Source organism: Hydra viridissima, unplaced genomic scaffold (genome assembly GCF_058129835.1).
Source record: "Hydra viridissima isolate aposymbiotic clone 2 unplaced genomic scaffold, HvirCarnegie_v1 scaffold_5, whole genome shotgun sequence".
Classification (NCBI taxonomy): domain Eukaryota; kingdom Metazoa; phylum Cnidaria; class Hydrozoa; order Anthoathecata; family Hydridae; genus Hydra; species Hydra viridissima.
Window position 1 is genome coordinate 17539431 of NW_028324304.1, and position 21683 is coordinate 17561113.

At 28.0% G+C, this 21683-nt stretch overlaps 2 protein-coding genes across 4 annotated transcripts; both read left to right on the plus strand.

Moving 5' to 3' along the window:
- The first annotated feature begins 1442 nt into the window (after nt 1-1442).
- Nucleotides 1443-4250, plus strand: LOC149889075 (uncharacterized). 2 transcript variants are annotated; one of them, XM_090088162.1, is made up of 5 exons: nt 1443-1596; nt 1796-2218; nt 2802-3040; nt 3147-3293; nt 3389-4250. In XM_090088162.1, exons 1-5 carry the CDS (start codon nt 1578-1580, stop codon nt 3866-3868), a joined length of 1308 nt encoding a protein of 435 aa, XP_089944288.1. In that variant the 5' UTR covers nt 1443-1577; the 3' UTR covers nt 3869-4250. The 2 variants fall into 2 exon arrangements, with proteins under 2 accessions (XP_089944288.1, XP_089944287.1); XM_090088161.1 differs by lacking the exon at nt 1443-1596 and having other exon boundaries at nt 3389-3793; nt 3895-4250.
- A 1275-nt stretch (nt 4251-5525) lies between these two features.
- Nucleotides 5526-21677, plus strand: LOC145189035 (cullin-associated NEDD8-dissociated protein 1-like). Of its 2 annotated transcripts, XM_090088163.1 has the most exons (36): nt 5526-5782; nt 7263-7364; nt 7502-7569; nt 8364-8476; nt 8634-8734; nt 9350-9515; nt 9660-9786; nt 9991-10099; nt 11296-11352; nt 11579-11691; nt 11797-11839; nt 11927-12035; nt 12228-12336; nt 12743-12928; nt 13041-13152; nt 13308-13401; nt 13491-13599; nt 13767-14032; nt 14185-14270; nt 14357-14413; nt 14541-14598; nt 15700-15779; nt 15891-15959; nt 16092-16187; nt 16406-16473; nt 16635-16729; nt 16935-17038; nt 17116-17180; nt 17562-17676; nt 18790-18936; nt 19138-19254; nt 19344-19415; nt 19493-19603; nt 19826-19886; nt 19968-20114; nt 21316-21677. In XM_090088163.1, exons 1-36 carry the CDS (start codon nt 5738-5740, stop codon nt 21441-21443), a joined length of 3705 nt encoding a protein of 1234 aa, XP_089944289.1. In that variant the 5' UTR covers nt 5526-5737; the 3' UTR covers nt 21444-21677. The 2 variants fall into 2 exon arrangements, with proteins under 2 accessions (XP_089944289.1, XP_089944290.1); XM_090088164.1 differs by lacking the exons at nt 5526-5782; nt 7263-7364; nt 7502-7569; ... (9 more) ...; nt 12228-12336; nt 12743-12928 and having other exon boundaries at nt 13053-13152; nt 13283-13401.
- Nucleotides 21678-21683: the final 6 nt, after the last annotated feature.

The following is a 21683-nucleotide window of genomic DNA, read 5'->3' on the forward strand; positions in this document are numbered from 1 at the left end:
ATGAGGTGTACACATCGTGTTACTAACCTTTGAAGATACTAATCTCTAATTAAAGGTATTTATATACATTGTGCTGTTTGCTTATCCCCAAATCATATTTGAGCTCCATCATGGAAACTTCAAAACTTTCGTGAGTTTTATCTGCAATTTTATCGTAATTTATCGTAATTTGTCGTAATTTATCGTAATTTATCTTCAAAAGTTTGCATATGAAGAAGACGTTTCTGCACGCTAAAACATCATTCTTCATTTTGTTGCGTGCAGAATTTACCAGCACAATAGTATAGTAGCTTTCTGTATGTATGTAGTAGTAGGTGTGTAAAATAATTATCTCATATAATTAAGAATTCTTTCTTCTTCGCGCAAATGCTCTCTGCACAGTTTCGTCACACAAACACTCATTGATTCGAAGAGTCGTTACTTTTCTGAAATACAAAGCCTTCTACGAATCCACGTTTCCTCGGCGATAATGGTACACTAAAACTTTGTTTAATCAATTTTAAAGTTTATTAAACAAAGAATTTTGAAATGTTACTTACTGTTACTCAACATGGCGAAGTGTTATCTATTGTCATGCAACATGACGTGTTATTTCTTCAGCTGTCGTGTATTTAGCGATAGTGATGAATATTTAACCAAAATAAAATTTTTTGATATATTTAGCATTCTTTATCTTAAGAAAACAATCGAAATTTACAAAAAAAGTAAGCGGACTCTTTTTGAGCCCACAGTTCACAAATATAGGTTTTAGGTATAAAATGATGTGACCCCGGAAGTTTCAACGGATTTAGGTTACTAATACCATATGTTTTAAAGATCTAACTTTAAAAAAATCTAATGAGTGGCCCTTTTTGAGAAAGTTTGTTTTTAAAATTTAAGAGAAATTCATTATATTTTTTTAGGATTTTTAATGGTTTAACTTCTTTAATTAGTATTTAAATCAAAAGTATGCTTGATAATACAACGTTTATTACTAATTTTTGTTAAATATAACAAGACTGCAACATTTGAGTCAAAAAGCAAAAAAATGCAATCTGTTTCCCATTCTATATCAATATATGTAGCCATATTCCATAAATAGTCCAATCTAGAACACACACACACACACACACACACACACACACACACACACACACACACACACACACACACACACACACACACACACACACACACACACACACTTGCTTTTTTTGTTATTTACATTTATTTATCAATATTGTAATGAATTAAAATAAAATAGTATTTTTATAAAAAATAAGAAGTCAGTACAAACTGCAATAAATCCAGTTCTTCTTATGTTCACTCTCTGAACTTAAATATGTAACAACACATACACTTATGTGCCTTAAATAGGTAATCCGCAAAACTAAAAAATAAAATCTGCAAAAGTAGTTTAAAGAACCAAAAAGTTATGCCACGTCTGCTCTCTAAAAAGAATAAATATAAGAGAAGTCATGAGGACAATCAAAGACTGGTTTGTGCCTGCTGCCACCTCAAAGATTTAAAATGTATACCCATTTACCTGAAACTGGAAAAATTGATCAAAGATCAGATCAATCCCAACTATTCAAAATATGTTTGAGTATCCAACAGGTAAAATTTATATTGAACATTTTCTGTACATTTTCTGTTTAGTATTATTATCAATTCAATACTGTCAATACTTTTGACAGAATATTGAACAAAATATTTTATAAAAAGAAAACATGTCTTACTGCTTACTCACAGCAATGTTCTTTGTTAAAAATAAATGTTTATTCTGAATCAATAACAGCAGTTTTATTCTACTTAGGAATTTGTTCATCTTGCAAATCATACATGTACAAGCTGGCTTCCAATAATCCTATTCCAATAAATGTTATTGAAAACTGGAAGCAAAGGGATCTAATGCTTTTCAAGTCTGGAAGAGATTGTAGCATACATTGCACAGTCTGCGCTATGGCAAAATCCACGGATCGTAAGATGTTAAGGAAAACCAAAGCTAGAATAGAAAAGTCAAAATCAGAAAAACCTCTTCTTTTATGTCCTAACTGCTTTTGCAATCGTGGTAAAGGTATACCCCACAAATGTTCTCCTGGACAGGAGAAGGTAAATGTTTCAAGCCTGCTAAACAGCAGATCATTAAAGGTACAACAGCAAGTTACTTCAATTCTGCTCAAAAGCATTTATGCATCTTCACAGAAAAACCTTGGCGAAGAGATCAATATTTCAACAGGTTAGGCTATTTATTATACTATAAATAAAATGTAAAATGACACTTTTCGTATTTTCAGCATTAGCCATTTTTAAATATGCATGTATGAGTTAATAAATTTTATTACAGGAGGATCATTAATTCCTGTAATCCTTGGAAAACCAAGTGAACAAACCAGGAAAGTGAAGTTTGAAGAGATCCAGCCCCTTATGAACAAACTAGGACTTAGTCAATATATGAATAAGCTAATATTAAAGGGGCTTCGAAAATGCAGTATAAAATTAGAATCATTCATAGAAGCAAAACTAGATGAGAGGAGCAAGATCCTATCAGATTTTTATGCTGTCAAGACCATTCAAGCTGAAGAGAAGATAAACAATAGGCTTACAAAAGTAGTTGCAAGAGACCTTGCTTATGTTGAAGACCTTACAGAGTTTCTCAACTTTGTCATGGATTTCAGAGTTCAAAATTACCACTGTACTTTTGTCAGAGTTAGAATTGATTCAGGTGGCCAAAGTTAAAAATGAGGGACATAGATATAAGTTGATCATTCTTTTAATCTATTATTTAGTAAAATAATCCCTGAATTGCATATTCAATTTAGGTGGAGGTTTATTGAAAGTAATCTGTAACGTATTTGACCCTGAACAAGAGAGAGAGGATGACATGAGGGACAAAGGAGCATACTCTGGGATCAATGGGGCTGTCGCTCTTGCATATGCAGATAACTTACAAGAAACCCATGAAAACCTATTGCAGATTGTCGAGAGCCTAAATCTGCATAAATGCAAATATTCTCTTGCATCAGACATGAAAATCATCAACATATTGTTGGGAATTTCGGTATGATATATTATAATCCAAGTTTATACTTTTTACATTACTTGAACACATACACATGTATTACTTGATAAAATGTAATTTAGGAGCCTTATATATATTATTTTAGGCTCACAGAGGAAAATATTCCTGTGCCTGGTGTGAAGGTACATCAACTATTGCTGCTGGAGATCTCAGAACTTTGAGATCTTTAGATGATTGGTATACACTGTATTACGAGGCTGGATTGCCATACAAAAGAATGCAGGATTTCAAGGTGACTTTAATGAACATAATTGAAGATCTTTATAAAGTTTTGGCTTAAAAATTTCTACATTTTATCAGTTTTTAATAAATATTACTTTTACATAGAATATTGTGAAACCATGCTTGATCAAGGAAGAAGACAAATCCAAGTTGGTGTTAGATGTTATACCTTTGCCAGAACTTCACATGCTGATGGGCTTTGTAAATCATATGTCATCATTTCTAACCAAATTGTGGCCCGAGTTTGAGATGTGGGTTTCAAGCTTAGGATGTATAAGAAAAGGATATCATGGTGGAACTTATGAAGGAAATACTTCAAAACGGATACTAGAACAGTGCGATGAGCTGAACAATCCGTTATTAGTAGAGCTACTAACTCTATTAGAACCCTTGCAAAAGTTCCGCGTGGTAGTTCAAGGAACATTTGGAAACTGTTTGAATCCCAATTACAAAGATGACATTGAGGCATTTACGCAATCTTATGTGATTACCCAAGAATACTGTAATGAGGTAGGCTATAGAATGTCTCTTTTTGCTTTTAATAATATCGTTTCCCCCAGTACATTTTTTAGTATTTCACTATAGTTTATACAAAATACTTTTTTAAAAAGAATCTGATCTTGAAAAGAAACTGACTGTCACTTGGAAAGTACATACTATTACAGCACACTTAGAAGACTTTATCTCCAGATCAGGGAATTCTCTTGGAAGATATGCAGAGCAGGCTTCTGAAGCAGCTCATGCTAAAATGAAGCCTGTCATCAACAGGTTCAATGTTTCCCAAATGAGCAAAAAACATCTTACAAGAACCAAGAGAATTGTAGAGGTGTTTAGTAGTGCAAACCTGCAATCAAAGAACTTTATCAAAGTTATATGTAGTAATAAAAGATTTTTTGTCATCGATTTTTTCACTAAAATATTGTAGTCTTGTTATATTTAACAAAAAATAGTAATAAACGTTGCATTATCAAGCATACTTTTGATTTAAATACTAATTAAAGAAGTTAAACCATTAAAAATCCTAAAAAATATAATGAATTTTTTTTAAATTTTAAAAACAAATTTACTCAAAAAGGGCCTCTCATTAGATTTTTTTAAAGTTAGATCTTTAAAACATATGGTATTAGTAACCTAAATCCGTTGAAACTTCCGGGGTCACATCATTTTATACCTAAAACCTATATTTGTGAACTGTGAGCCGTTGTACATGTGTACCAATCTAATCGCCTAGTGTAATGTGGGTCTTAATAACGAAGTTGCGTCGCTGTTTGTAAGATTTACAATTTCTAAGGAGATATGGGTACTATATTAAGAAGACTGGGGTTGGAGTCAAGGGAACTGTTAATTTAGGGAAGGACAAGGATTAACAGTACGGGTTTTATAGTTGTTCCTCGTTAAATTTGAGTTGTAATTGCTTTTATGATAAGGTTCTTGTCAATAACGTCAAATACAAATATATGAGGAGCCCATTTCTTATCCTGGTCACCTAACTCAAATAATGATAAAAAAAAGTAAAGTTTTTCAATAATATTGTTAATGTTTCTTCTCTGTTTTAGCAAAGTAAATGAACCACACATAAAATAGTCATCATTCAAATCATCAAAAGTGATCAGCATCTTTTTTTTTATATGAAAATACAAAGTTCGTAACCAAAGGAGTTTAAGCGCCAAATAGTTTTAAAACTTCGCGAAAGTAATTATTGTGTGTATTTAAGTTTGAGATCTGGTTAAAAATGGATTGGATTTCCGAAATCACTTTTTTAAAGATACTTAAGAACAACTATGAACAACTATGCGTCATCTATACACGGGTAAGATTTTTTGAATATCAGATTCAAAACAAAAACATTAGGAAGAAAAATCTTTTCTTCACGTTGTCATTGAACGTTTTACATGCAGAAAATTGGATAAAACCAGTTTTCTGAATGTAAAAAGTTTGTAATTTTTTAACGTTAAATAATGACATTACCATTAGTGACATCACCATTATCTCTACAACCACAAGTCTTTGTTACAAATAATCGTTTCTTATTCAAGATATTAAAAATGTTTGAAGCGTAATGTCATTTTAGTGAAATGCTACATCAAGCGCATCACATCGATTTCTATCAAAAAAGCATATTTTGGCTTTGTTGCACACCACCTACCTCAGTAAACTCCTTCCGCCCCCGCCCCACCCCCGCCCCACCCCCACCCCCCCCCCCCCCCCCCGCCATCCTCCGTGAACTTCCGAAACATGGACTGTGCTGCCAGACCTTAAGAAAAGCCAGTTAATGATGCGGACCACTTGCAACTCACTTGTAGGTAAATGTTTTCATCGGCAAATTCTAGTCGAGTGAAACAATTGAAGTATTAAAGCACTCCAAACTTTCCGTATGGGCATCAACTCTATTCCATTTCACTTATAGTTATTTAGAATTGATTTTCAATATTTTTTTTGAATTATCTTTTCAAAATGGCAGCAACATCTCCGTATCATATTGCATCTTTACTTGATAAGGTATCTATATCTAGTCATAACATTTGATTTGAGCAATATTTTTAATGATAATTTTTTTTTATTCAAATATCCAGTTGAAGTAAAAAAAAATTGAAAAGGAAAGATATAAGTAACGAAAATGATGACTTGTAGTATTATATTCTTTCCACCAAGATTGATTTTTTTAAAATTCTTTAATTGTGATTGCATCCAAAATTTAAAAAAATGAACACTGTAGTTAGTGAATCATTTTAATTGAAATATTATTTTCTCATTGCATTTTTCATGTTCAAACAATAGTTAATAAAAGATAAAAATCTTATTTGAAAATAGGCTTACATAAACAGAGCACTTGTAAAATGCAAGTAGAATTTGTTCAAATTTTGGAACTATCTGTAATGACATTATTAAAATAATGCTATATAATTGCATTTAAAGACAATTTGCTGTCATAAATTCAATGAAAAAGTTCCTTTTGAATAAACTTAGAATGACAAAAAAAACACTGTTGACCCACATGATATCAAGATCCTCTCTTAGAATATAAAGAGTAGAAGGATGAAAGGTAAAAAAAAGGGTAAAACATCAGTTCAATTGTTAGTTTTTGTATATCTCTTTGTTTATTTGACAATATTTTTTAGAAAGAAAAAGGTTTTTACTTCATTTCTAAAATTTCAAAGAACATTTTATTCTGTAGTATAGTGAAGAGTTGGGAGAAATAAATAGGTTACAGAAATAAACTGTCCTATAACATTGAATCTGTTAGACCAAAATGTTTTAGAAGTAAACAAATGCACAAATTATCTACTTTTTAGTTATTTCTAAGACTTTCCAGGTTAAATTGTCAGCCATTTTGAGGTCTTATTTGTGTAAACTTTTGATGCAAAAAGAAAGATGTTCATTTAAACATTGAAGTGTCTAAAAGTTAAACTGATTAATCAAAAAATAAGCCAAATCTATTTTCCTATTTCATATTCAATCATGTTTCATTTTAAAATTGCTAATTTACAAAAGAAATTTCAAAATTAACCCCGAAGAAAATTTAGAATCATGAAGCTGAAAAAAATTAGGAAAAGGTGTTCACTTCCCCTTTTTGTGAATTTTCTTTATTATATTTTCTTTAAATAGTTAAAGCTCATTAGTGCACTTAGCTCTTAAATGATAAGTTAACTTTTAATGTTTTAATTACCAGTTGTAATATGGCGTAGCAAAAATCCAACTTTAATCATTTTCTTTGCAAAGTTTATAAAAAAAATTTAATTTTCTGATGTTTTTTTTTTTGCCAAATTTGAATTAAAATTTATCTCATGTTTTGTTTTTGTAGAAATTACAAAAAAAAATATTTCAGATAACAATGTACTTAGTATAATAACTGTTTAACTGTAATAACTGTTTTACTGTAATTTTTTTAACCATTCATCAACATCATTCATCACTATCATTCAGGAACAAGGAGTAATTGGAAAGAATGTTAACTTTTGTCTGCTTTTGATAATTTTAGATGTCATCATCTGACAAAGATTTTCGTTATATGGCAACAAATGATTTAATGAGTGAGTTGCAAAAAGACTCAATAAAACTTGATGATGATCGTGAAAGACTGGTATATATTTGCTTGAAGATTTAATGCACATTGGTGGCATGTTAGATAATCTTAATAAATTAATGATGGTTAATAAATTTTTTACTTAAAGTTAATGAAATAGACAAATGTACAAGTAAAAATTTTTTCTCTCTTAGGTTGTTCAGTCTCTCATACGACTTTTAGAAGACAAGAATGGTGAAGTGCAAAATCTTGCTGTAAAATGGTTATAAATTTTTTTAAAAAAGTGTTTTATTTTCTTCTTATTATGTTTTATTATATTTCATTTATATTTCTTTGTTAATTATCAATCATTTTGATATAAAATTTTTTTAAATTGTTAAAATCTTTTTAAAAACTTTCACTTGCTAAAATGATTGATAATCTGAAATTAACTTAAATCATTCAAGAGGAGGTCATTCAAAAATTCTTAAACAAATTTAAAAGTATTTTTTAAAGTCCTTAAAAAAATTCTAAAAAACCTTTGTCAAGAAGTGTACAAATATTGTAACTTTAAAAACTTCATTTGTAAATATTCTAACTTTAAAGAAAAATTAAGTGTTGTAACTTTAAAATATTTTTTTAATTCATAAGAAGAAGAAATATATGAAATTTTAGTAATAAACTATGATGTTGTTTAAAAATCACGTGGAAGATTTATGGCTTTTCAGAAAAAATCGCGTGGAAGATTTGAGGCTTTATAGAAAATTATACCCAGTTAACCCCTGGGATAGCTTATTCCCATCAACAGCAATAAACTGTCCCAGGGGTTGCCTACTATACTACTAGTTTTCATGATATCATCTGCAGTTCTTCTATTTTCTCTGTAATTTTCTAATAGACATTACTAAATATTTTTTACAAATCTTCAAATGAAATCAAAAAAATAGTATTTAATAATGCTGAGGTGAGTCAAAAAACTACAGTTGCAAAGTTGTTCATTAGAGTAATGCAGTGACTGATGTCTCAGTGCTGGTAAGTGGTTTATTGTAAATTGATGGCAAACCTTTTTTTTTTTAGTTTAGGGCCACTTGTACGAAAAGTAAAAGAGCATCAAGTAGAATGGATTGTAGATACACTTTGTACAAATATGATATCCTCTAAAGAGCAGCTTAGAGATATATCAAGCATTGGTATAAAATTTGTTAACTAAATTTTATAAATTTTGTGGCTAATAAATTTTTACTTATTATGAATTATAAATATGAATTTCATAATTACAGAATTTTGTTAAAAATGTATGTTAAAATGAACAGTTTTGATTTGCATTTTGTTCCCTTCTTTTTAAAGGGCTAAAAACTGTTATCAATGAATTACCTGCTGCATCCTCACCCTTATCTTCAAATATATGCAAAAGAATAACTGGGCGTTTAACAGATGCAATTGGGAAGGTTAAAAAAACAGTTTTGTTTGTTTAATTATTCAGCCTTCTCAGATTCGCTCCTGTTGTATTAAAATAACTTGTTGTATATATAACTTGTTGTATTAAAACAATACAACAAGTTTATATATATATATATATATATATATATATATATATATATATATATATATATATATATATATATATATATATATATATATATATATATATATATATATATATATATATATATATATATATATAAAAGAAGAATTACTTTATTTAACTTTAAAGCATAGTCTGTTTTAAAACAATATAATTTTATAAAGCCTAATGTATTTCAAAATTTTTGATGTTAAAGTTGGTATTATTTTTCAGCATAAGTCTGATGATGTCTAGCACATTAAATAATTTTTTTACATCATTTTTAACTGTATTTCTAAAGTGAAAAGCCATGTCAGACACCTTTCAAAACTTCAAAAGCTTGAATCTGTTCAAATCAAAAATCACTATTTTAAAAAATCAAAATATTTTAATTTTGCTTCTTAACTTTATGTTTAAGAAAATCAAAAAACTGAAAAAAACGCAAATCTGAAAACTCTCGTAATATTTTGTCAAAGACAAAAGATTTTTGTTTTTGTAGAATGATGATCAGTCCATCCAACTTGAAGCTCTAGACATTCTTGGAGATATGTTATCTCGTTTTGGAGGGCTTCTTGTTTTATTTCATTCTGCATTATTGAAAAGCATACTTCCTTTGCTTACAAATAAGAGGATGGCAATTCGAAAGAGAGCTATTGTCACACTTTGTAAGTCATTTATAAACAGAAAAATCTTTAAATTGGTAGTGGGAAGTATTTTACGCTTAAAATTTTTGATTTAAGTATAATTATATAATAACATATTAAAATTTATGTATATTCAATATTTTAACAAAACTTGTTTTATTTCAGCACACTTGATGATAGCTGCTAACTCCAGTGTTTTTATTGAGTTGATGTTGCATTTAATCAGTGAACTTCAAACAAAGAATAATCAAGTTGACGTTAGAACTTACATTCATTGTATTGGATCTATTTGGTAAAAATATTATCATTGTTTTTTAAAAAAAAAGTTTTCTTTTTTTAAATAAAACTTGTATTATGAAAATGTTATCTTGAAATTAATTTTTTATTTTGGAATTAATGTTTGAAATAAATTTTAATACTTTTAAGTTTAAAAATTTTTAATACTTATAAATTTAATTTTAAAAAAGTTAAATTTCATTAACATTAATTCCATTAGTCGTCAATCTGGTCATCGAGTTGGCGATCATTTGGACCGTGTAATACCTATGATTATATCATTTTTTGCCAATGAAGGTGATGACGAACTCAAAGAAACTTGCATACAGGTAAAAAAAACTTAAAAACCTTAAAAAACTTATCATAAGTTTAATTTTAAATGTAAAGTTAGATTACACATAGACGTATATTCAATATTTCAATAAAACCTGTTTGAGTTAAATAAAAGATAATGATTTAAAAAAAGTCAGAAAAAAAATTTTATTATTTGCATTAAGATCATTAAAATCTATTGTTTCTGAGGTGGTGCTCTGGTGTCCCATACACCAGATATGAAACAAGGACAATTTTAGTAATATATAAATAGAAGAAAGAAGTCCTCAGTTTGTAATAATTCACATGTTTACATAATTTACATAATAATTTCACATGTTTACATAATTCACATAATTATTGTAAATTTACATAATTTACAACAAATCGCATTCTTTCTTCTTCTGAAACTCAAAAGTTTATCAAATTTCACACAAGCTTTTTCTTTACAATTAAAATTATAGAATTAGCTCAGTTTTACTTTTCGAAAGAGAAAGCTTTTTAAGAGATAACCAGTTAGTAAATAAAAATTTACTTTAGCAAGACAACTTACAAGTAGCTACAAAGCTACTAATACTTTTAATCTAACTTTAATTAGTAAAGCTTTCAAAGATTTGCAAAATTTCTCCAATAACATTGTAGAATACATTATAACATTTTAAGCTTAGCACCTGTCGAAATTATAAATGTATTTTATGCAAAAGTATACCCTTAAAATATTGTTGATTCCTTTTAAAATCAAGAATTAGAAAACACATGTACATAATAACAGACATTATAAAAGTAACATTACTTTAAAAGGTGATTGTGTGAAAAAATATCTCTTTGAATTGTCTCTTCGATTTCATTAGCTAATGAACCCTGGAAAACAATACCAAAAAAAAAAAAGTATAAAAACATTAATTTATAAAAACTTAATTATGCAGAGATATAATAAAAAAATCACCAATAATTAAGCTTAATTAAAATTAAATTTCAAGATGCTTACTGCTTACTTGTTTAAATTTATTTTTTTTCTTTTTACGTAAATTTTTTCAAAAAATAGTCCTAAACATTTAATGCTTCCAATGTTTATGTTAACAAAAGTTGCCTTTATAATGGAAATTATTATGGGGTGAAAATTTTATTCAGGATTTCATAATACTGTTTTTCAATTTTGCACAGGTCACTGTTAAAAATTGTTTTATGAGCATTTTCTTTCTCTTTTTGGTAGACACTAGAAGCTTTTGTTTGTAAATGTCCCAAAGAAGTTACTCAATATGTGGCAAAGGTTTGTAAATTTAAATGCTGATAAAATCTTAATTTTTCGGATTAGTTTTGGTGAACTGATTTGGAATTATAGAAAAGATAATAATAATAAACTAATTGTAGTATCTCCTATTTTTCATCTTTTTTGTTACATTTAATAGAAATAAACCATGAAGAACAATTTTAAACTTGTATTTTTTTTCAGTTACAAAAAGATAAATAGTTTTCGGAATGCCTTATTTTCATAGATCACAGATCTTTGTTTGGAATACCTTTGTTACGATCCGAACTATAACTATGGAGATGATGGTGATGATAGTCAGTCTTTTGATACAAACAATGATGAAGATTTTGATGATGAGTAAGTTTTTGAAGATTTTGATATCTTTTTTACTTTTTTAGATTCTTAAGATGGTGACAACAATAAAAATGATATTTTTAACAATATAATATGTATACTTTATAGAGAGGAAGAAGAGTACAGTGATGATGATGATATGAGCTGGAAGGTTCATGTTTTTCTTTATTATTTTATCAGCCATTTTTGTAAAGATAAATTTGAACTCATAAATTTAAAAATAGATTTTTAAAAATAGATAAGAAGAGCAGCAGCAAAATGTCTCGGCTCGATCATGAGCTCTCGTCACGAGCTTTTAAATGATTTTTACACATGGATTTCTCCTAAGCTCATCACAAGATTTAAAGGTAAAAAATTTGTTTTCATTTTTTCATTTATAAAGATTTTTCATTAAAGTTTGATCATCCAAGCAAATTTTCATGAAAATTTTACATGCTCCATAATAAATAAATGAAAAAAAAGTTATCAAGTATTTTAAAAACAACTTTTAATTTCAGCAAGAATAATTTTGCAAATGCATGCTTTTTCTTTTTATTAAGAAAGAGAAGAAAATGTAAAAGCAGACATTTTTCAAACTTACATTGCTTTGCTTCGTCAAACACGAACAATAGCACAATTAGGGGATAAAACTAAAGAAATCAATGATGGGTAAGTTTTACTGCAATTTTATTTGTTTTTACTGGTTATCTGTTGTAAAGTTTCTTTTCTTTTTGAAAAAAGTATTTTTAATAAAAGTTGATAAAAGATTTGCTTTGCTTAAAATACTTTATACTTTACTAAATCAGCTGTCAAATGTTATAAAAACAATTCTAAATGACACTAAATGTGACTATTAGCGCCTTTTTAATAGATTTTAGTGATTGAAATCAGACTTTATTAGTTATTTAATATCTATTATTTTATTGACATGTTGATACAAAGAATAATCTTTTTATTTAAAATTGAAAGTGGAAATTATTTTTTTTTTTTTAAGTATATTTTATTTAGTTAAAAAAATTCAGTTATGCATAGTTTTTTTTTTCATGCTCATTTTTTATTTAATTTAAAAAACTAGACCTTTAAAATTGCTGAATGAGCAAGTACCCACACTTATAAAATGTATTCACAAGCAGCTACAGGAAAAAAGTGTAAAAACACGGCAAGGGTGCTTTGAGTTATTAACAGAACTAGTTGCTGTGTTACCAGGAGCATTATCCAATCATATTGATCTAATAGTACCTGGGATTGCGTTCTCATTGAAGTAAACTTTTTTTTTTTCAAATTTTAGCACAAAATTTAAAAAAAAAAGAAAAAGTTTTTTTTTAATCGTTTTATTGCTTTATATTTTTTCTAAACATAATTAATACTTTTAGTGACAAGATTTCAACCTCAAACATGAAAATTGATACCCTGACATTTTTGGGCTTCATATTAACTAAACATGAACCACAAATTTTCTTTCCTCATATTTCAAAACTGCTACCTGTAAGTTATCCTATCTCATGAGTTGTTGTTGGAATATTTTTTGAATTTGTTTTTTTTTTTTTTTTTTTTTTTTTTTGGATTTAAAAATATGTGGATTTATTTATTTTTGGTTTGTTTTCTTTTCCTTCAGTTGTTGCAACACACTTCTTTTGTAGGCAGTAATTGTTTCAATAAAAGATCCTTTCTATAAAATTGCTTCAGAAGCATTGGTTGTTGCACAGAATGCTGTGAGTGTGATGTGCTTGCTTGGTAATCCTCTTAACAAAATTTTTTTTTTTTTTAAATTTATTATTAAAAAAGTCTGTGTTTTAAATCTTTGTACTTAACAAATATTTTAGAAAAACCACTTTATTCTGAGTACTTAAATGACCTTTACAAAGCAGTATTTGCTAGATTGCAAGCCACTGATATTGATCAGGAAATTAAAGAAAAGTCAATCACTTGCATGTAGGATTTTTAAATCTTTTTGCTTTTATGAGTATAATAAATTTTATTTATGTTTCTCTTTTTCTCCTACTATGGAGTTATTTTTTTAAATAGTTTTTGGGGTAGGGAATTGAATATATTCATGAAATATTAAAATGATATGTTATTCTTATAAAATCTTTTTCCAGGGCTCAAATTCTAAGCCACATGGGAGATTCCCTTTTAGCAGAGTTACCTTCTTGCTTACCAATTTATTTGGACCGGCTTCAAAATGAAATAACTCGTCTCACAACTGTTAAAGCATTGATTATGATAGTTTCATCCCCTCTAAAATTAGATTTATCTTTACTTTTAAATGATGCTATACCAATAATGGCTTCTTTTCTTCGTAAGAACCATCGAGGTTTAAAATTATCTACATTAACATGTCTGGACACCTTCATACAAAACTATGGTAGATTTCTACTTAATAAAGAAAAGACTTTGTTTTGTTAACTTTTTGCAGATAAAAATAAGATTATCTTTGCAGATTTCTATATTTCTTCTCATTTTGTAAAATTTATAAATATATATTTTATAAAGATTTTAATTGCACTCTATTTTTAGGAGGAGTAATGTCAACAAACCACTTAGAAGCCATTCTAAATGAACTTGTTTCCTTAATTAATGAAGGTGATCTTCACATCTCTCAGGTTAAAAAAAGACTTTTTTCTATGAAATGTTTATTATGCATGGTGTACAATTACTGTGATAGTTAAAAGTATTCTAATCTTTTTAGTTAGTGCTTTCTCTGCTTACATCAATGATCAAGCAAAAAAAGCAACTGACGCCAATGGTGAGTTTTTTTTTTGTTTTTGTTTTTTTGTTTTTTTTTTGCTTTTTGTTTTGTTTTGGTTTTTTTTATTCTTTTCCTCTTTGCTCATTTAAAATATGCCATTTTAATAAACCAGATTTTATTTTAGATTAAGAATAATGTTCTGCCAGTAGCACTTCTTCTTACAAGATCTCCATTGTTGCAAGGTTATCATCATTATTATTATTATTATTATTATTATTATTATTATTATTATTATTATTATTATTATTATTATTATTATTATTATTATTATTATTATTATTATTATTATTATTATTATTATTTGTTATCATCATTAAAATCAGATGTGAGATGCTATTATTTTATACTTAATTTTAACGCTTATAAAGTTACAAACAATAGAATTATTCAAGAAAATAATTTATAGTGTCATTTATATGTATGTTTGGAGCTGATATTGTTACTCCCTATTGTGAAAAACATGTGAATCTTAGTTTATCCTCAAAATTAAAAATTTTTGCCTTTAAAATTTATCAAGTTAACAACCCTCAACAAGCTATTCCTTGCACAAAACTTTCTAAAATTAATTTCGTAGTTTACTTTTCAAAATCCTAAACAGCATTTCTGTTTAGCTTTTCAATAGATTTTTGTCATTCTTCCTCTTTTTAAAGAAAGTCAAAGTCAAGTAGTGCATGCTGTTTTTCCAAACTTCTTTTTATTCTTTAGTTTCTTCTAGCGTGAACGATGCTTGATTGTTTGAATGTTTGATGCGTTGAAAGCTTGATTTGCATTGAAAGTTTGAAAAGAATTTCAAGAAAATTAAAAGTTTTAGAAAACTTTGTGATGTTCTTTTTGAGTTCAATTTTTTTAGAAAACTTTCAATAATTGGATTCAATACTTTAAAATCATTTAAAATCTGTTTTCTTATTTTACATCTTATTTTTTATCCATCTTATTGAGTTGTGTGAAATAATGGATTTCGGATCAGGCTTTGTGCTATTTACAAATGCAAAAAAAGCTAGTTAGTTTTTATTGACTCATAGTCTTTGTTGAAAATTCTTTTATTAAAGAGTTTTTGAATCCATAAAAAGGAATTCTTTGGTAAACTTTGGTTTGTTTTTCATCAAATAACAAGTTCTTTTATTAGTACTTTATATATGTAGTTTATGTATGGAGGGTTCACATTCAAATAGACCATTTTAATTCCCTTTATTATCTATTACATCTAGTAAATCTTATACAACAATGACTTCAAAAAGATGATGCTGATTGAAAATTGTTTTTCAAAATTTTTTATCTTATAGGCAACGCATTGAAATCCATGTTGTCCTTCCTTACCCACCTTGTTACAAGTAAAGAAGTTGGACATCAACAGCTGATGGAGGTTTTTAAATAATTTTTTTTTTCTTCTTTGATTATTTTAAATATAAATATTTATTCTTGATTTTTTTATTATTTTTTTTCAAAATACATCTTATAAAGAGTTTTTTTTCAGATGTTAACCGAAGTCATTTACTCCCCCCCAACCAAAGGAACATCCTCAAATTTAGTTGTCCATAAAATGGTAGATTTATTCTCTTCATGCTTGTATGTTCACTCTTAGAAGAATTCTGTATAAAATCGATTCTTGTCTTGATGTCTTTTTTTAGAGAGGGAGATATCCTTTAGAGACTATTTTTGTCAATAATTTTTACAGGCATTTTACTCCATTGCAAAATGTGCTGCTGCTGTTGCATTGGCCTGTCAAGTTGAAGCGGAAAGCAGTATTCAAAAGCTTGTCATGGACATTAAGGTTTTTGTCTACTCCATCTGTCCCAAAGTACTGCTCTGATTTCTACTCTAAGTCTTTTATGAAATTTAAACAGTACTTTGGAACAGAGGGAATACAAATATTTGATTAATTGTGTAAAATTGCTTTGAATAATTACATAAAGTATTATTGAAATATATAAATTAACATTGTGTAAATTGTATGCAATTATATTGTTTTCTTTTATAACTTATTCTCAGAATACTAATTCATCTGATTCAATTCACTTGTTTGCTCTCTTGGCAATTGGAGAAATTGGCTCAAGCATGTTCGTTTCATTTTTTTTTTAAATTATCTTTTAAGGATCAATTAATTCAACCCCTCCACCTTTCCATTTCTGTTTCCTGTTTACTTGTTTAGTTGTTTTTGTTTGTTTTTATTTGTTTTTTCTGTAATATATTTACTTTTTTTTTTAATTTGAAAATTTAGTGATTTAAGCAGTAATGTTGAGCTGAAAAATGTTATAGTAAATTCATTTGCATCAGAATGTGAAGATATTAAATCTGCAGCATCATATGCGCTAGGTAACACTTTGCACACAGTGTTTATGTACATTTTTAGAACTCTGCAAGTTCTAAAAGTTTGTAGAAAATGTGTAGGGCTTGTATTTAAATTAGTTGTTTTTTTTTTGTCATTATGCCTATTTTCTTTATTTCCATGATATTTATCTCCACATTGTTTCCTCTTCTTTTTGTTTTCTAATTCACTTGTTTATTTATCTATGCAAAGGTCATTTGTGTGTTGGTAATCTCACAGCATACTTGCCATTTATACTTGATCAAATCAAAATGAATACCAAGAGACAGTACCTCTTGTTGCATTCACTCAAAGAGGTTGGAACTTTTATTTTTATGTTGTTTTTTATCTATTTATTCTTTTAAAAAATTTACATTGACTTTAAATTTTAAAGGTGATTACATGTCAATCAGTTTCTCAATCTCCTTCGATCCTTCAACCTTTTCTTCCAGCGATATGGTGGGTGAAAATGATTTTTTAGTTAACTTTATATAAAATTTAATTTGAAAAAAGAGGTTTTTCATTCAGTTCTATGTTAACTTTTTTGACTATTAATATTCATTATAAATTTAAGTGTCAGGAAAATACTGTGAATCAGATAAAGATAATGATAGATACATTGCGTTTGTACTTTTTGTTTGTTCCTTCCCATTCCTTGCATTCCATCATCATTTTCACATGTGTAGTTTATAATGAAAAAAGATAAATACAAAAGAAAACATTAATAGTGCAATAAATAGACACAAATTTTAAAATCCTTTTTTTTAACCAATTCTTTTAGGGGGTTGTTATTTTTAATTATTTTCTTGAGAAGGTTTTATTTTTTAATCATTTTTCTAGGGGATTGTTGTTTTCCCATTGTGAAAGTAAAGAAGAAGGTACAAGAAATGTGGTTGCAGAATGTCTTGGAAAACTAACATTGATTGATCCTGTTAATCTACTGGAACAGTTGCAAGTATAAATCTTTTTGTTTTATTTATATAAAAGTTTAATTATTATGGTATATGTAACATCTACAAGTACTGTACATGTACTGTAAGATATGTGTTATGCCTATTTCCATAATTAGAGTTTAGAAGGCATATTTAGAGTTTCTTAACTTCATTATCATAATTAGAGTTTCTTGACTTCATTATCATATTTAGAGTTTCTTGACTTCATTATCATATTTAGAGTTTCTTGACTTCATTATCATATTTAGAGTTTCTTGACTTCATTATCATATTTAGAGTTTCTTGACTTCATTCTCATAAAAACTTTTGTATAAATGATTTTCTCAACATGTTACCAGCTTTAGTTCCAATTTGTTGTTCCAAAATAATTGCTTCTGTGTAATACTATGATCAGTACGTTTCATGCTATTCAATTTCTTTTTTGGGAAAACATTCAAAGTAGAGAAGAAATCTGTTAAAGATAACTTATGTAAATAACTGAAGCAATTGTTTTATAATATTTTAATGTTTCAAATGAAAAAAAAAAAAAATGAAAGAAAGAAAATTTGTATATGTTAAGTTCGAAACTTATTAAGTTAACAAGTTGCATGTTGTTACAAGTTCTTAACAAGTGTTAACACGTTTTGTGCCAAGTTACAGAGTGCAATGAAATCCATCAATCATAATCCATCAATCATAATCCATCAATCATAATCCATCAATCATAATCCATCAATCATAATCCATCAATCATAATCCATCAATCATAATAGAGTGCAGTATTCACCAAAATCATAGGAAGTGCTTAAATGCTTTTAGTTGTAGACCCACAATGCTTAGTTGTAGACCCACAATGACAGTAGTTTGTTAAAACTTTTTTACATGGTAGTTTGAAATACTAAAGTGTACTCCAAAGTATGGCAAATGATTGTTTCAAAGATATTAACTTTAAAGTGTAAATTATTATAAACAAAGATTATAGTTGTAAAAAGGTAAAGGGTAAGCAACTAGAAGTGAGATTACAAACAAGCAAAACTGATAAGAACAAAATGTAAATCAATAACAGATAAAAGTAACAAAATAAAGATGGCTTTTCTATATGTATCCTAAAGTTGTATTTTGATTTCTCAATTTAGGTTCGCCTTACTTCACCATCGGCTGTGATGCGTAGCACTGTGATTACTGCCATTAAGTTTACCATTATAGATCAACCGCAACCAATTGATACATTATTGAAACAATGTCTTCACCTTTTTCTGCAAACTCTAGTTGATACTGATTTGGTTTGTCTATATTCTTTTTTAATCTTGGAAAAGATTTTTGATAATTACATTCATAAATATTATTACCTTCATAAATATTTTTCTATAATTACAAACTTTTGAGTATGAATTTTTTTTAATAATCTTCTTTGTATCTTTAGTTATTTGCATTGTTATTGTTGTTTTTAATGCTTTTATATATTTTTTTAATATTATGTGCAGAATGTTCGTAGAGTATCTTTGACGATGTTTAATTCTGCAGCTCACAACAAGCCAGGGTTAATTCGAGATTTATTGGCCAACTTGCTCCCACATCTTTACAATGAAACAAAAATAAGGGTAAGATTTTTGATGAAGTTATTTAAATTAATTATTAAAACTGATAAAGCTATCAGTTCTTATCAACATTTAGTATAAAACTTGTTTAGAAAGAATTAATTCGCGAAGTTGAAATGGGTCCTTTCAAACACACGGTAGACGATGGACTTGACATTCGGAAGGTTTTTCTATTTACTTTTTCCATTTCCCGTCAACCTCTGTGTTTTTGCTTTTCGTAATCTAAAAAGAATTTTTCCAGGCTGCGTTTGAGTGTATGTACACACTGATTGATTCTTGCCTGGACAGATTGGATATCTTCGAGTTTCTAAACCATGTCGAAGACGGCCTTAAAGATCACTACGACATTAAGGTAAACGCGCATCTTTAGTTTTGGTCAATAACTTTGATAAAAATTTTTTATCATTCTTAGCAAAACTTTATTCAGCCCATCCTAATTTATAAATTAGTAAAATTCTCAAGCTGCGTCAGTTTTTCTCTTAACCATAAACAAATCTAAACATCAGTTTAGATGTTCGTTCAGAAATTACATTCTACTTTAATTTTAGATTATCTTCTCTACTTCTATTTACAGATATTAACGTATCTGATGCTTGTTCGATTATCAACGTTATGTCCAATCGCGGTGTTGCAGCGTAAGTCTTATACTTTTTTATTCGCCTTTGTCTCTATCTATTTATACATAGAGTTTATTTACAAGTGTGTGCATCTTTCAGATCTGGATCGTATTGTTGAACCTCTTCGTAGTACAGTTCAAGCCAGAGTGAAAGCTAACTCGGTCAAGCAAGAATACGAAAAGCAAGATGAGCTTAAACGATCCGTTTTAAGGGCGGTTGTTGCTCTCAAAAATATACCTGACGCAGGTAAGAAAAGATTGAATTGTAGCCATTTTAAATTTGTTTTGTAACGTTTTAAGCAGTTTTGGAGCTATATTAATGTTCTATTTCTTAGCGGTTATGTTTCTATTACATTTTAAGAATATCTAACTGACGTAAGTTATAAGGGCTTTAATTTTTAATGAGGGAAGTCATTGATAAGAGTAACTTTTAATCAAGGTAATCGTTGTTAAGGGTAATTAAAGGAAAAAAAAAAATCAACAACAACTAAAGTTTCTTAGATTTTTTTTCTAAAATAAAGTTCAATGATACTTTGATGCTTCATTCTCGATTTTCAATGTTTGCAAATTGTTTTCCAAAAAATCTTCGCTGAAGTTGCAATAATGTTTGTGAGAGCGCGGAAGTGTAAAAAAAAAAAAAAAAAAAAAAAAAAGAAATTAAAAAACTAAGACATTTTACAAAGCGATAAATCTTTACAATTCCGTGTTATTTGTTATACTTATATTACGTTTTTTACGCGAGGTCTTGAGAATCCTCAGTATGTAAATTTAAAAATGTGTGTAATGCCAGTGCCCAAATGGAATACACAAAAGACAGCACATGGCTGCTAATGTTCCGTACAATAATCCAAGACATATATTTTCCACGACATTTCTTCTTCGTCGTTGCTCAGTGCGCACGATTTCGGGTTGCGTATAATAGACTTGCGGTTGGTACGGATTGTAAATGTAATAATATCCTGAAGACATTTCTCTTTGTAGCTTAAAGTAGATGAAATTTCAATATTATTTCTTCTCGCTTATCCTGAGCTCGATAATAAAATTGTGTTTTGCTTTGATATCGCTTCGTTTTTTATGAATTAATTATTGAATTCTCCTTTTGAACATTCTCCTCCGTTAATCTCTCGGAATAATTTACTTTCTTTAACATTTCCTAATATTCTCTCATAATATTTGCTTTCTGATTTTTTTATTATTACTATTATTATTATTATTATTATTATTATTATTATTATTATTATTATTATTATTATTATTATTATTATTATTATTATTATTATTATTATTAATTCGTGTCTCTTTAATAGCTTAGAGGAAGAAACAAAAGTGGTTATTTTGGGATAAGGGGCAATTATAAATGGTTTTTTTTCCAAACTTTTTAAGGAGTGTTTATACATTTTGAACTTTTTAAAATTCAATTATATTTGATTTCGGTTTTCTCTTTTTAGATTTAAATCCGACGTTTTCTGATTTTATCTCACAAATTCGGTCCAACCCTGAGACAGCGGCGATGCTTGACTCTGTACAAACAGACTCTAACATAAGTTCCTCCTTGGAAAGCATGGACGTCGTTTGATATTTTTAAAAAAAAAAAAAAATACGCTTAGTTTGATAGGACGTTGGTAAATCCACATTTAGTACCTTAGTTCTCACTTGTTGCGAGAACGCTTTACAATCTTATATTTATTAAGTGTTAAATAATTTGTTCTGTTTTGAATTCAAAATAATTTTTAAAAGTTTATTGCGTTTCTGAATGTAAAAAGATTTTCTCCTTATCTTCGATTTGTAAGAATATTGAGTGAAAGCTAAACATCCT

Coding starts and splice junctions, on each gene's coding strand:
- LOC149889075 (XM_090088162.1), top strand. Junction 2,219..2,801: donor AGAGATCAATATTTCAACAG/GTTAGGCTATTT, acceptor TATTCAATTTAG/GTGGAGGTTTATTGAAAGTA. Junction 3,041..3,146: donor ACATATTGTTGGGAATTTCG/GTATGATATATT, acceptor ATATTATTTTAG/GCTCACAGAGGAAAATATTC.
- LOC145189035 (XM_090088163.1), top strand. CDS start 5,738: ATGGCAGCAACATCTCCGTATCATATTGCATCTTTACTTGATAAG. Junction 14,414..14,540: donor AAAAGCAACTGACGCCAATG/GTGAGTTTTTTT, acceptor ATTTTATTTTAG/ATTAAGAATAATGTTCTGCC. Junction 14,599..15,699: donor AAGATCTCCATTGTTGCAAG/GTTATCATCATT, acceptor TTTATCTTATAG/GCAACGCATTGAAATCCATG.